This window comes from Phyllostomus discolor, chromosome 1 (assembly GCF_004126475.2).
Source record: "Phyllostomus discolor isolate MPI-MPIP mPhyDis1 chromosome 1, mPhyDis1.pri.v3, whole genome shotgun sequence".
In the NCBI taxonomy this organism is placed as follows: domain Eukaryota; kingdom Metazoa; phylum Chordata; class Mammalia; order Chiroptera; family Phyllostomidae; genus Phyllostomus; species Phyllostomus discolor.
The window spans coordinates 176,572,888-176,588,474 of record NC_040903.2 but is presented as its reverse complement, the minus strand read 5'-3'; the positions used below and the strand labels follow the sequence as shown (position 1 = coordinate 176,588,474).

Genomic DNA, 15,587 nt, shown 5'->3' with positions numbered 1-15,587 from the left:
CAGCCTCATGTTTGCCTTCAAAGGGCTGAATGTAATGTTAGGACTGTATATATGTAACTACTCTTTAACTAGGGGCAAGGAGCTCGGTGCTGCTGCCAGGTAGAAACCAGGTGCCGGGCCAGATGAAACAAGGTGGAGGGCCGGATTCAGCCCAAGGGCCTTGTGTTTGCCACCTGTGGTTTATAACATCATCATGCTTCCAGATGAAGCATAACTAGATAGATACTTCCATTTTATTCCCAAGTGTATAATCATATACACATAAATACTGAAGAACTAGTCAACAGCAGGCTAAGAAACTGTACTTTATGTAAACTTAAGTACATATACAAAGCTGAAGATCAACAGGACAATCACATTTAGGTATCTGCCTGTGTAACAGTTTTCTCAAACGTAAACTGGAACCCTATCTTCAATTTACCATTAACCAAACAAAAGTTGTGAATATAAGATCTAAAATGCACACAAAATCGAACAAAGTACTAACGTTAACATCTACCTACATGAACAATACCCTTCAAACTAGTTACCAAGACAAGCAATCAGTGTCTTCCAAAGACACTATCTCAGTTCAAAATGGGTTTTGTTTTATTTTTGTTTTTTTGAAATTCACTTTGATAACACTTTGAAAACCACTTTATGGGACAAAAAAGAAAAACCAATCTCCCATGTCATAACATTTTTCACTGAAATGCTATTCACCAATACCCTTAACCTTTACCAGTTCAGCTTCTAGCAGTTTCTAAAAATCCAAACCACTAGATCAGGAACATCGCAAAGGCAAGGGCCATGCTGTTTGCTTGTTTGTTTTTAAGTTTCCATCAACCTGGAAGTTAGCACAACTGGCAAATAAGGGATATTCAATAAGTATCTGACAGATGAATAAATACATACATAAATAAAATTAACCATGAATTTCACCAGATAAACATCGTTGTTTTCAGAGGAGACAAGAGACTGTGAACCATTCGCAGCACCAATAACATCACTGAAATAACGTATAACTTTCCTCAGTAACTATTTTAAGGAAACCAATATTCTCTTGAAAGTATACATTTGGGTATGCTCATTAATTTTAGGAAGATACTCAAAGAACCACTACTTTACTCATATTCATGATGTGATTACTTGAGAACTGTTTCAACAATATGTGCTAGCTTTCCTTGCAGTCAAATTGAGGTGAACGATCTTTCAGTTTACAATGGAATTACTCAGGATATTTGGGAAATAACTTTTTTCTATCAGAGGTTAAATACGAATTTTTAACCTCTACTATACTACAAGATGATTTAAAAATATACTTCACAAAGGATTAGCATGGAAGATGTTATTCTACTGAAATGAACTCGTCTATTTTGCAAAAACAAAAATTTTTGTATGTCAAGGTTTTCTAAAGCTGAATGTCAGAGAAAAATACTAAATAATTTTTCCTGTAAAAATATATAAGTAAAGGTACTGGCTTTATATTTATCCTATTTAGAGCAGGAAAACAATCACTTCTTTAGGTAACTTTGCCTCGTAGCTTCCACATTCTGACCAGACGCCAGAACCCCACAGTGTGACTCAAACCTGTGCTTTGGCTCTGGGTACTGCTGGGAAGACACTGAAAAAACACACTTCCGCAGGAGCTGAACCATCTTTATTTACTAAAACAGCATTTTTATTATAGATGCAATAAAAGTTAAAGTATGGTAGAAAAAATGTTATGTTCTCATTGATTTTCAGATGAATTGGCAGTTGCAAGGATGAACAGTCTCAAGAAGATCAAACTTCACGTGTTGGTATCTGGAATGCTGACAAATGCTGTTTACCGCACCGATCCCTTGTGAAGTGAACAGCTTGACTGGCCCAAAACTAGGACGTGGAAATTCACTCATATATACTGGTAAGTCCTAAGAGGAAATTTATTTTATGTAGGATATAAATCAGGGCTTAATTATAATTAGCTGAACAGACAATATTCAATAAGCTAAACAAAAAGCTGAAGATTATATTAGTACCATTATCAGTAGAACAAGTTGAAAAGAGAATCCTATTTTGAGGTAGTTCACTGGTTTTTGTAAATGTCCATTTAATCTCTGTTATTCCCACTCTCCTTAGCCATCCATACAGGTAAATATTTACACCTGGCTTTGTGTCATCACAGATTCATCCTGTCCTTGACATACTTATTAGAGATAATCGTCAGAAGCAAAATGAATAAATGAAGAGAAAAGAAAAAAGATGTGGCAACTCATTCAGAACAAGAGGTCCTGTTAAGCGTGATGAGTTCTCTTTGTGCAGTTAAATAACTCTTACTAGGTTAACAGTGGCAGAAGGTTTTCAGTTAAACTTTTACTCAGTTCCACTGAGTAATTTCTACCCTATAGGCCTATTCCCAAAAGGCAATTTTTAGATTCATCAAACCATCAAACATTCGTGCTGGAGGGGCACTAAAGGTCACTGCAGTGACTTTATTTGACAAGTGGAGGAAACTGTGTCACAGAGAAGTGAGTATTCTAGCCATGACCATGAGTCAGTCGAAGGCAGAGCTCAGAAAAGATCTGAGCTTTTGAACTCCTAGAACTGCAAAGGTCTAAAAGGTTTCCCTACAACGTCACATAGCTTGAGAATCACATGTGAACTTTTTATAATTTAAAAACTCTCACTGAAATGTGCTATTATGACATACAAGAGGTCTGCCTGGAGAAAGTCCAGCCATTGTTATTATAATGAGGATGGTCTGTGTGACATTGATGTAACCTGGCAACCAAGGAGAGTGGACTTGAATGCGCATGTGCAGCCAATGACAACTTCACTGTACTAGTCAGTGGGGGCAGTTGACTGTGTGTGGCTGCCGCATTCAAAATGAGCAGTAGAGGGATAAATCTGCATCAGATTTTGTGTTAAGCTTAAACACTCCTCTGAGGAAACTATTCCGATGATTCAGAAGGCTTTCAGGGATGATGCAATGAGTGCAGTGCAAATACAAGTGTGGCGCAAACACTTCAAAGATGGTTGAGAATCTGTTGAAAGTGATTCACGTTCTGGAAGGCCTGCAACAAGCAGAACACCTGAGAATGTTGAACACATATGGGCTGCAATCAACAAAGATCAGTGACTGACAGTTCAAGAACTAGAAGGTGATCTGGGAATTCCAAAAGCTACTTTGTCCCAGATTTTGATGCAGGATCTTGGCATGAAATGTGTTGTGGCAAAATTCATTCTGTGGCTTCTGCTACCAGAGCAGAAGGAACATTGTGCTGCAGTTGCTAATGACTAGATTCAAACTGCTATCAATGAACTTCCTCAAGAAGGTCATAACTAGAAATGAATCAGGGGCCTACGGATATGATATGGAAACAAAGGCCCAGTTATCCCAATGGAATCTGCCTGGTTCTCCATGCCAGGAGAAGGCACAGCAAAGTTCAAGACCATGTTAGCTGTATTTTTTGATTGGGAAGGTGTTGTCCATCATAGGTATGCCCCTCCAGGCCAAACAATTAATACAGAGAACTACCTCAAGTTCTTCGTTGGCTGAGAGATGCAGTACAACTAAAGTGGCTGCAGTTACAGGCAACTGGTGACTGGCAGCTTCATTACAACATGCCCACTCATGCATTACGTCTCGTGTAGAGTTTTTTGGTGAGACATCAAATCACCCATGTGACTCAGACCCCCTTTTGCTCAGATTTGGCACCCTGCAACTTCTGGCTTTTCCCAAAACTGAAATCACCTTTGGAAGGGCAGAGATTCCAAACCATAGATGAGATTCAGGAAATACAACAGAGCAGCTGATGGTGATTCCAAAGAGGATTTTGCAGAGTGTTTTAACATGGAAGAGACACTGGGGGAACTGTGTGAGGTCCCAAGGTGCCTACTTTGAAGGGGACTGAGGTGTCATTGTCTTATGTTAATACAATGTAATATTATCTTACATTGTCTTACATTGTATTAACAATGTTTCTTGTATCTTCTTCAAGAAATGTCCCTATTTTTCATATAACATGGCTGGAGACTTTCTGGATAGACCTTATGTACTGAGAAAGATAGTCTAATCTTAGCTGAGATGTTGGTATTCTGGGCCTTTAGAAACTCACTTATCTGTGGCAGAGTTAGTGTGAACTGTTTGCTCATGATTCCAAAGGCACTGGTTTGCTACCTGTGACCGGTCATTTCCCAGTGTCCCCTGGCCTCAGATCATCCCTAGCCCGTCATTTCATTCCATGCCACTGTCTGCACAGGAACCAGGAGGAAGAGTGCTAGCAGATCAGCAAAAACCAATCTCAGCTGCCAAACAACTACATGAGGAATTAGGGCTATCACCTTCACATAACTAGACCAAAAGGACTCATGGGGTAAGGTATATGCTGATCCTAATACAGAATCTAAAATAGAATGTAGTGTATTGTATGTAGGATAAACAAAAATGAACAAGAAGCAACATTTCCCCTAAAATAACCATAATTATTATTAATAACAAAACTGAAATCTGAACCCATAAACAAAAATTTCAGAGTAAGCTCTCTTAGTGTTTGCTAACTGAAAAAGTAAAAAGCCCTTTCTTTCTTTGCAACATGGGTTTTTGGGAGAACAATTTATTCCCATGATGGTAATCCAAACACAGGCGCGCGTATTCTCAGATGCATTTGGGTGTTTCTTAGTGGATTTAGTTTTGACTTAATGAGAAGGCGTGTCACACACTCCCCTGGAAGATACCACTGGCAATTCCGTCTTTATTCCACCTGACTTGGAGCTTTCCTAGTACAAAAAGCTTTCTCCTTAGGGGCATTTGTTGAAAATAATAAGCAGCAATTGATTAAGTTTGTAACTGACTGAAGTGGTGGCTAACAGTTGAGGTAAACAAGAGCTAACCAAAGACATTAAAAGAAAAAGCTGGGGAATAGGATGTCCATAGAGGCTTTGAAAAGCTCTAACATATTCTTAGGAATTTAAGACACACAAAGACTCTTTAGAGACAGGGAAAAAATGGAGCTATACAAAAGCAACATTTTTGTACAATATTGAAAGGAAGTTGGTAGTAATCTGAAATATGTTGTAAGTTAAAATGTTAATTGCAATCTCTAAAGAAACCAACAATAAAACTCAAAAAATATACTCAAAGACAAGAGAATGTAAACGATATACTAGAAAATATTTAACATAACTTTGGGCCAAGATGGAGGCCTAGGCAGACACACTGTGCCTCTCCTCACACAACCAAAAGAAAGAAAACAACAATTTAGAAACAAAAAACAACCAGTACCGACAGAAAATTGAACTGTATGGAAGTCCCACAACCAAGGAGTTAAAGACACATTCATCCAGACCAGTAAGAGGTGTGGAGAGGACTTGCGGCAAAGCGGCAGCTGGCAGACTGGGGCGTGTAAAGCTGCGGCTGGCAGACCCAGTGGGGCGGCGGATTGTGAAACAGGGTGCAGCCCTTAGGGTTGCAGCTGGCCGGCAAGGCAGTGGCTGGCAGACTGGGCGGTCCCACATTTGCTTGCAGATAAACCAGGCAAAACTGGGGAGTGAGACAGACCAAGCAACCCAGGGTCCCAGTGCGGGGAAATAAAGCCTCAAACCACTGATTGAAAACACCTGTGGGGGTTTAGGTGCCAGGAGAAACTCCCAGCCTCACAGGAGAGTTTGTTGGAGAGACCCACGGGGTTCCAGGACATACACAGGTCCACCCACATAGGAATCAGCACCAGAAGGACCCAATTTGCTTGTGGGAAGTGAGGGAAGTGACTGAAATCCGGCAGAAAGTGGAGCAAGCACCATTGTTCCCTCTCGGACCCCACCTCCACATACAGCATCACAACCCAGCAACTGGGTTGCCCCGCCCTGGTGAACACCTAAGGCTCTACCCCTCATATGTAACAGGTATGTCAAGACAAAAAAAACAGCCCAAAACGAAAGAACATATCAAAGCTTCAGAACAAATACAACTAAGTGACAAAGAGATAGCCAACTTATCAGATGTACAGTTCAAAACACTGGTAATCAGGATGCTCACAGAATTGGTTGATTTTGGTTGCAAATTAGATGAAAAAAATGAAGGCTACACTAAGTGAAATAAAGGAAAATGTACAGGGAACCAATAGTGATGGGAAGGAAACCAGGACTCAAATCAATGCTGTGGACCAGAAGGAAGAAAGAAACATCCAACCAGAACAGAATGCAGAAACAAGAATTCAAAAAAAATGAGGAGAGGCTTAGTAACCTCCAGGACATCTTTAAACATTCTAACATCCAAATCATAGGGGTACCAGAAGGAGAAGAGGAAGAGCAAGAAATTGAAAACTTATCTGAACAAATAATAAAGGAGAACTTCCCCAATCTGGCAAAGGAAATAGACTTCCAGGAAGTCCACGAAGCTCAGAGAGTCCCAAAGAAGTTGGACCCAAGGAGGAACACACCAAGGCACATCATAATTATATTACTTAAGACTAAAATGAAGGAGAGAATCCTAGAAGCAGCAAGAGAAAAGGAGGCTGTTACCTACAAAGGAGTTCCCATCAGACTGTCAGCTGATTTCTCAAAAGAGACCTTACAGGCAAGAAGGGGCTAGAAAGAGGTATTCCAAGTCATGAAAGGCAAGGACCTACATCCCAGATTGCTCTATCCAGCAAAGTTTTCATTTAGAATGGAAGGGCACATAAAGTGCTTCCCAAGTTCAAGGAGTTCATTATCACCCAGCCCTTATGATATGAAATATTAAAGGGATTTATCTAAGAAAAAGAAGATAAAAAACATGTATAGTAAAATGACAGCAAACTCACAATTATTAACAACCACACCCAAAACAAAAGCAAACTAAGCAAACAACTAGAACAGGAACAGAACTACAGAAATGGAGATCAGATGGAGGGTTAGCAACAGGAGAGTGGGAGGAGGAGAGAGGGGGAAAAGGTACAGAGAATAAGTAGCATAGATGGTAGGTAGAAAATAGACAGGGGGAGGATAAGAATAGTATAGAAAATGTAGAAGCTAAAGAACTTGTACGTATGACACATGGACATGAACTAAAGGAGGGGAATGTGGGTGGGAGGGGGTATACAGGATGGAGGGGAGTGAAGGGGGGGAAATGGGACAACTGTAATAGCATAATCAATAAAATATATTTAAAAAAAGAAAATATTTAACATAAAAGAAGGTAGTAATGGAGGACCAGAGGAACATGAAAGACACGAAACCTACTACAGAAAACACTCTAATTTGAATTAAACACTCTAATTTAAACACTAATTCAGTAAGTAGTTACATTTAATGGGTATAGAGTCTCAGTTCTGCAAGAAGAGAGTTCTAGAGATTGGCGGTGGTGGTGGGTGCACAGCAACGTGAGTGTACTCAGTGCGTGTGAACTAAACACTTAACAATGGTTAACAGGGTAAATCATGTCACGGGTATTATACTACAACTTAAAGAAAAACTGTCAAAAAGGATTTTTATGAGCACAGTCTTTCAAACCTTGCCAGGCCACAGAGGAATGAGCCTTGGGCCTGGAACACTCACTTACTAAGAGAAAAGGCTCACACGGCCTGTGCTGGGCTTACCTCTTTGTTTGGGAATATCTTCCCCAGTTCCAGACTTAATACGTACTCCTTTGTCTTGCTTACGTGTGTATATAAACGATCCTCAGGCATGTCCCCACCTTTCAGCATTTCTGGCTCCACAAGAGTGTAGTGGGAGTGCCCAACACAAGAGGGGTGTGCACAGGTCTACCGTTCTGCAGAGGCTACTGGGAGGCCGCTGCTAATGGCCATGGACTGACACTCAGTACTGAAGCTGATCTCTCTGTGTGACTCTCTTTTCTAAATGTGAGTAAAGCATTGCTCAATCTAGTGCTGGGAATTATCGTGGTTAATAGGCAACAGAGGCCAACTGACCACAAAAACAAAAAACCACCCCCACCTCCCAGGACCATGACTTCACTGATGAATTCTATCAAATGTTTAAAGAAGAATTAACATCAGTCCTCCACAACTCTTCAAAAAACAAAAGATGAGGGAACACCTTCCAATTTATTCTTTGTATTCTTTGAATACAGTAGTACCTTGATACCAAAACCAGACAATGTTATAAGAAAAGAAAATCGCAGATCAATATCTCTTAACAATATGGATGTAAAATCTTTAAAAATATACCAGCAAATTAAATCCAGCAACATATAAAAAAGGATTATACATCATGACCAGGGATGCAAGACTGGTTCAACATGCAAAAATCAACTAATATACTACATCGTAATTATGCAGGAGAAGGCAAAAAACACACGTCCACTTACTTTGGTAGACACAGAAAAAGCACTTGACAAAATCTAACACCCTATCATGGTAGAAATACTCGACAAAGTTGGAAGAGAAAGGGACTTCCACAACCTGGTGAAGGACATCTACCAAACCACATCATACTCCAATGGTGAAAGACTGAAAGTTCCCCCCTAAGGTCAGCAACCAAAAGGTCTGCTCTCACCACTTCCATTACTCAACACAGCACTGAAGCTTCCAGTCAGGGCAATGTTTCCAAGAGGGCATCCAGATTGGAAAGGGAGAAGTAAAAGTACCTCTATATATGTTAAGTTCTACACAGAAAACCCCAAGGAATCCTCAAAAAGCTATCAGAATTCAATGAGTTTACAAGGTAGGAGAATATAAGATCAATATACGAAAATCATTTGTATTTCTATATACTAGTAATGAACCATCCAAAAATGAAATTATAAAAAAGTTTAACTTATTAGTAATAACATCAAAAATAAAATATTTAGAAATATATTTAGCAATAGAATTATAAAACCTGAATACTCAATTTCAAAATTTACTACAAGCTACAATAATCTAGGACAGCAATTTTCGACTGGCATGTCGCAAGAATTTTTAAAACATGCAATACCTGACTGTTTAGTTGGGGGTACTGACCTCTTTTTTCTTAGATTGTCAAATTGGAAAAATGACAACAGCCAACACAACAATAGCTATCTGGTGTGAATGAATCAAAATTATATCTATTTTTTTTGTCAGGGAGGCAAAAAAAATATATGTTTTGGTGTGCCATAGAATTTTAGTAATTATCTTATGTGTACCATAAGATGAAAAAGGTGGAAAATCGCTGATCTAGAGTAATTAAGTAAAAGTAAGCAAATACAGAGTGGTACTGAGACAAGAACAAAAAAATACAATGGAGTAGAACTAAAGGAACACAAACACATTTTACAGTCAATTAATTTTTCAACAAGAGTGCCAAGAAAATTCAGTAAAAATAATCTAAACAAATGGTGCTTGGACAACTGGATACTCACATGCAGAAGAATAACTTTGGACCTCAACTCACACCATATATAACAAAAATTAACTCAAATGTAAGAGCTAAAACTATACCACTCTTAGAAGAAAACAGGTGTGAATTTTCATGACCTTTGATTAAAGAATGGTTTCTTATCCATGACGTCTAAAACAGGAGCAACCAAAGAAAAAACAGGTGAACTGAACTTCATCAAATTTTAAACGTTTTGTGCATCAAATACTACTGAGAAAGTGAAAAGACAACCCACAGAATGGGCGAAAATACTTGCAAATACCACATTTGATACAAGCCTGATATCCAGAATACATAAAGAATTCTTACAGTTCAACAATAAAAACACAAATAACCCATTCAAGAAAGTAGGCAGAGGATATGAATACACATTTCTCCAAAGAAGATACACAAATGGCCAATACACACATGAAAAGATGGCTAACATCATTAGGAAGTCTAACTCAAAACTAAAATATGATACCATTTTATGCCTACTAGGCTATAATAAAAGACACACAGTAACAGGTGCTGGCAAAGACATGGAAACCGGAACTCTCACGCACGGCAGGTGTGAATGCAAACTGGTGTGAAATAACAAGAAACAGGAGGCTCCTCAAAAAGTTACATATAGAGTTACTACATGACCCAGCAATTCCACTCCCCGGTGTATACTCAAGAGAATGGAACACTTCCATACAAAAATTTGAACACAATGTACATAGCAGCAATATTCATAATAGCTAAAAACTAAAAACATTCACATGTCCATCAACTAATACACGATTAAACAAAATCTCAGTCATAAAAAGGAATGAAGTGCAGTCATGTATCCCTTAAAGATGGGGTATGTTCTGAGAAATGCACCATTACACGATTTCACCCTGCAAATATCACTGAGGGCACCTACAGAAACCTGGGTTGCACAGCCCACCACAGACTGAGGCTGTACAGTATGTTTATTGTTCCTAGGCTACAAAGCTACACAGCATGTTACTGTACTGAACAGTGTAGGCAACTGTAACACAATCAAAAGTATTTGTGTATCTAAGCATAGAAAAGGAACAGTAAAAATAGAGCATAAAAGATTAAAAAATGGTACACCTGTACAGGGCACTTACCATAAATGGAACTTACAGGCCTGGAAGTGGCTCTGGGTGAGTGATTGAGAGTGTGGAGTGAATTGTGAAGGCCGAGGATATCACTGTACACTACTGTGGACTTTATACACACTTTCCCACAAGCCCTCCCTTTGCTTCCCTCTGATAGGGCCAAATATAAAACATCACAGCTGTCGATGCTGCTAAATGTACAGAAATGTGAACTAGATTGACTGGAAGTCCCAAGGAGAAATTTACTGGCATAGATCACCATGAGGGAGGAAATGAAAGTGATCCTTCTTCAGGATCAGTAGGAATAAGAAATCAAGATGGAGCCCTGGCTGGTGTGGCTCTGTGGATTGATTGCCAGACTACGAAGCAAAGGGTCACCAGTTCGATTCCCAGTCTGGGCACATGCCTGGGTTGCAGGCTAGGTCCCCAGTAGGGGGCATTCGAGAGGCAACCACATAGTAATGTTTCTCTTCCTCTCCCTTCCTTCCCCCTCTCTAAAAATAAATAAATAAAATATTTTAAAAAAAGAAATCAAGGTGGAGAGATAAAGGAACATAGAGGATTGTTTTGGCAATGTGGTTTTGGCTACTGCATGCTGAGCAGTGATCAGATTAGGGAACTTTGAATACCAATTCACTAAAATAGAGGGTGTTTAACATGGCGAGGGTATAGAACTGAGGACTCAATACTTCTGACTTTAGAAATTTGTATTTGGTTTCATTGATCCTATCTGGCACAAAGGGCTCTCTCTAGCAACGGAATAATGGAAGAAATAAAACTTATCTAGGCTCTGTATGATTTCAACCTGAAAATATTTCCAAAGTACAGGGACAGGCTGGCTCCACACTACCAGAGAAGGCTTTCAGTAGAGTGGCAGTAGCATGTAAGGGTTGTTAAGGTTGTTGCTCCTGTGGACCTGTGTCCTTGCACAGGATCTTAGGTCCTCAATGGAGAATTTACAGCAAATTATTCTGAAGCCCGTCAGCTTGACCTGGGAGGGCTGAAAGCACCCTCCGTATGTGCAGGGCAGGGCGGGGGGGGGGGGTCTTCTGTGCTGGAGCAGGGCAGTGGCTGGCTGACTGGGATGTGGTCTGTGCACGTGAGATGGAGGTGCTGTGCGTGAGAGGGGATCTGCTGCCCAGCCCCACAGACACTGCTCCCACCAGAGGGGGGACAATTCCTTCTGAACCACATGTCTTTCCAATTTTTAATGGAAATTCAGCTCCGTGATAGTCTTATGAGACCACAGTTGTTTTCTTGTGTCCAACATTGACTAAAACATTGTTATGTAGCACATGGCTGCAGTGACACATAATACCACATGAATAAAGCTTGAGAACATTATGCTAAGTCAGAGATTTTTCACCTTTTTTCATTTCATGGCACACATAAACTAATTACTATAATTCTGTAACACACTAAAAAATATCTCTTGCTGATTGGATAAAAAAATAGGTATGATTTTGATTGATTTACAAAAAAATAATAATAATAGTAATTAGCTACCCTTTTTGCTCCAAAGTTACTTTTTAAAAAATCAGGTGCCTTGTATATAAGGATTTCTGCTACCAAGAATAAACTAACCAGATGTAACCTTATAATGTGACGTGACCGGTAAGATGTGACTCCATTATATGACCTATATGTTTATGGTTCAAGGCACAGAGTTCACACTGGACAGCCATTGTTGTGTTAGCTGTTGTCATTTTTTATTTGTCTAAGGGAACACAGGTCAGTGCCCCTGACTAAGCAGTCAGGTATTGCGTGTTTTAAAAATTCTTGTAGCACACCGGTTGATAATTGCTATGCTAAGGAAAAGAAGCCAGACATAAAAGCCACAAAATATATAAATCCATTTGTGTGAAATGTCCAAAACAGGAAAATCCACAGAGAGAAAAAATAGGTTAATGGTTACCATGGACTAGAGGGAAGGGGGTGTAGGAAGTGACTGCTGATTGGTAGGGAGCATGTTTATAAATGTTTTAGAATTAATGATAATGGTTGCATGACCTTGTGAATATAGTAAAAACTGCTGAATTTGTACACATTAAAATGGTGAATTTTCTGGTATTTAAACATACCATCTCAATAAAAATTTTTTAAATGTAACTGAAAAATTGAGTACTTCAAAAAAGAATGATAGAAAGTCATAAAATAACAACATGCACTGGCTCTATAAATCCACTTTTTCTAGTCGGTCTCCTTGAATAGTAATTGTTCCACTGGTCATTATGGTTATGAGTTGTGATTCTTAGCATCCAGTATAACTGATTTAAAGCACATTGTATACCTTATTATAGGTATCAATGTTAGCTCATTGAAAAGTCTTGCAGAGCATGAAATAATTGCTTCAAAAATATACTGAGAATTCCCAAAATGAACTAAGTATATTTTAAAGTGTTGAATTTGAATAGGTCAGACACTAAAGAAGTGAGTAGGTACAATTTCAAGACTTCTTTGATTTAAAATGGGTAAAAAATAAAAATGATGACATAATTTTACAGATAGGGTACCAAGAAATCTGCATTTTACCATAATATTCAGATCAAGAAAGAGTTACCAAACTGGAAATAAATGAAAAAATAAAGAAGAAGAGAAAGGGCTAGAGTCCAAAGAAAACTAAACACATCTCAGCTAAACAGCTGTGTTGAAAAACAATTTGTCTTGCAATTAACAGTTTTCTTTCTAAAAGACACAGGACATTGGGTTAACAGATTTCTTTAAAACTAAATCTGTTTTGGCTATTGAAACATTAAAAGAACAGAACATCTGTGTTGCAAGTAAAGACAGATTGTATGGAAGACTCAAATATCAAACCACTGATCAGACTAGTATTTAATTTGTTCTATTTAAATTTTCAATAAAAGTAAATGAAATTACATTCTTGAAATTATAGGTCACCTATAAATATTTAACACCAGAAACTCCTAAAATGCTTTAGAGTATAAATAAGAAAATTCTTTGTATATTTTAATTATTTTTCATTGTACTTGACATTTATATCAAAACCAGGTTATAAAGCACTCTCACCAAAAATCATTTTTGAAGTATTATAAAAGGGAAAACTCACCATCCATGAATTCTGTACATATTGAAATTCTGTTTTCTACAAAAAATGCACCATAAAACCCTATGATATATGAAGAATCACACTGTAACAAAAATAAGACAAAAGTAGTTAAAAACCTGCAAGTGAATACCATACACATGCTTTATAAGAAAAAATGACAAAGAAAAAATTACCTTATAAAGAATTTCCAATTCAGACATAATTTGCTTCTGAAGTTCCAGTGTAATATCTAGTAGTATGACCTAAATGTGGAAAGGAATACATTGACACATTTATTCACCTTTAAATTAAATATAGCTATACTCACTATGAAATATAAAATTGAAAATATGGTGTTTCCTCGATTCATTTCCCCCTTCTCCTCCCCACCGTTACAACCCCCAGTGATGCAAACTGTATCCACATCTGCCTAACCCTTTGTACTGGGGGAGGTGGTAGGGAAGTGATTGATGGGGCGAAGGAAAAAGGCAGGTCTTAAAGGTCAGTATTAATGGCTTTAAAAGTCAGTTAAGTTATAACACCCTTAATTTATACACCCTATTTTGGCCACATTGGTTATTTTCAGAAGAGAGAGATAGGAGTGACCCTGAAACCATTAAAAAAATTGCCTTGTAATTCAGATACAAGGCAATAAGCAGGAGAGGATGATGAGTAAAAATGCCATTTAAAGTGGGGTTTTTAGTTTTAAGAGGAAATAAGAAGTTTTTTAAATACATCTTTTTTTTATTCTTCCAGCTGCACAATGTGTCTTGGCTACAAAATGTTGGAGCTTGAAGGAAATTCAGAAATTATTTCGTCTCACCCCCTCCTGTCAGAGGAGGAGGCCGAGACCCCGAGAAGCCCGGCAGCCCGGCAGTGTCGGCCCTTTCTGAGGCTGAGCACTCTCCAGCACGGACTGGTGCCTTCTGGTTTTCCTTAAAACACCAACCGCTGCGTCAGATTCATAATGCAGAAATGGCAAACACTTTACTTACAAACTTACTTAGAATAACTTCTAGTTCATTTCAAACACTATTTTTTTAAGAAAGAAGACCATCAACTTTTCTTATTTTACTTAGCACTTCAACGAAACCAACTCAGGAGAAATTGTTTTTGACTTAAAAAGACAGTGATGACAATAAACTAGTTGGAAGACAATTTTCACATTGGTGGCAGTTTCTGGCTCTAGACATTTCCAGGTAAGAACTGAACATCCAGTTTTACCACGGAGGTGTAGTTACACACCACCCAACTCCGACCTACATTTTGTATTACGACTGCGGAACACATCCTCGTACACTTACATTGGAGGGAAACATCCATAAATTATGAATTGCAAACTCCTGACAGAAAAACGAAAGGATGATTCTACACATTTTATAGTAATGACACCCATTTGGGGGACGGAAAGAGAAAAAAAAAAGATATAGCCAGTTTATGTCCAGAGTTAGCTCCAGGGTTATTTATAAAAGCTCCCACTAAACTAGTCGGGAAGTGTAATACGGAGCTGCCAAGAAACACTTCTCCAGATCAATAGTCATTTGCCAACAATATTCACTTAACATTTTTGTTCCTGTGTAAAACTCAGCAACAAAATAAATTTACCTAGTGTTGTTTTAAGTCTATGCTATGAAATATTGGTGCTATTCAGACTGCTATGTCAAGTACAGTGAATCTTTCATCCTAGAAAACTCGGCTAAATGGAATTAAGTTATTATTTACCATAAAGCGGTGATTCTCAACCCTGGCCTCATATTATAATTACCTTTATTTAAAAGTATTTACATAAATATATAGGGGTGCTTTAAATAAACCCTGATGCATAGGCATAATGGAATCAGAATCTCTGCAGTTGGACCTACCTCTTAGTATTTCTAAAAAAACTTGTCAGGTGATTTCTAACCCACAGTAAGGTGAAAACCCCTTATTTAAGGTTTCAAAAATACATTTGCTCAGTGCTTAGTATGGCTATATTGCATCTCCAGGCTCCCAATCTAGAAACAACATGACTCCACATGGCTAGCCAACACACTGGAACTAACCTCAAACTACTGGCTGTAAACGTATCATTCCCTTGATCAAAAACCTTAATCGGGTTCCCATGGCTTAGCATAAAATTAAAATTCTAGCATGGCATTCAAGGATTT

The 15,587-nt window shown here is 38.4% G+C and overlaps 1 protein-coding gene across 10 annotated transcripts in view; it reads right to left on the bottom strand.

Moving 5' to 3' along the window:
• MAP2K5 (mitogen-activated protein kinase kinase 5) overlaps positions 1-15,587 on the bottom strand; it is a 254,584-nt gene that overhangs the window by 143,067 nt on the left and 95,930 nt on the right. For all 10 annotated transcript variants that reach the window (XM_036009526.1, XM_036009501.1, XM_036009506.1 and 7 more), the window contains 2 exons: positions 13,635-13,703; positions 13,462-13,543 (listed from right to left, as the gene is read on the bottom strand). In XM_036009526.1, coding sequence (XP_035865419.1) covers positions 13,462-13,543; positions 13,635-13,703 — 151 coding nt within the window. The remainder of the gene's footprint in view (positions 1-13,461; positions 13,544-13,634; positions 13,704-15,587) is intronic.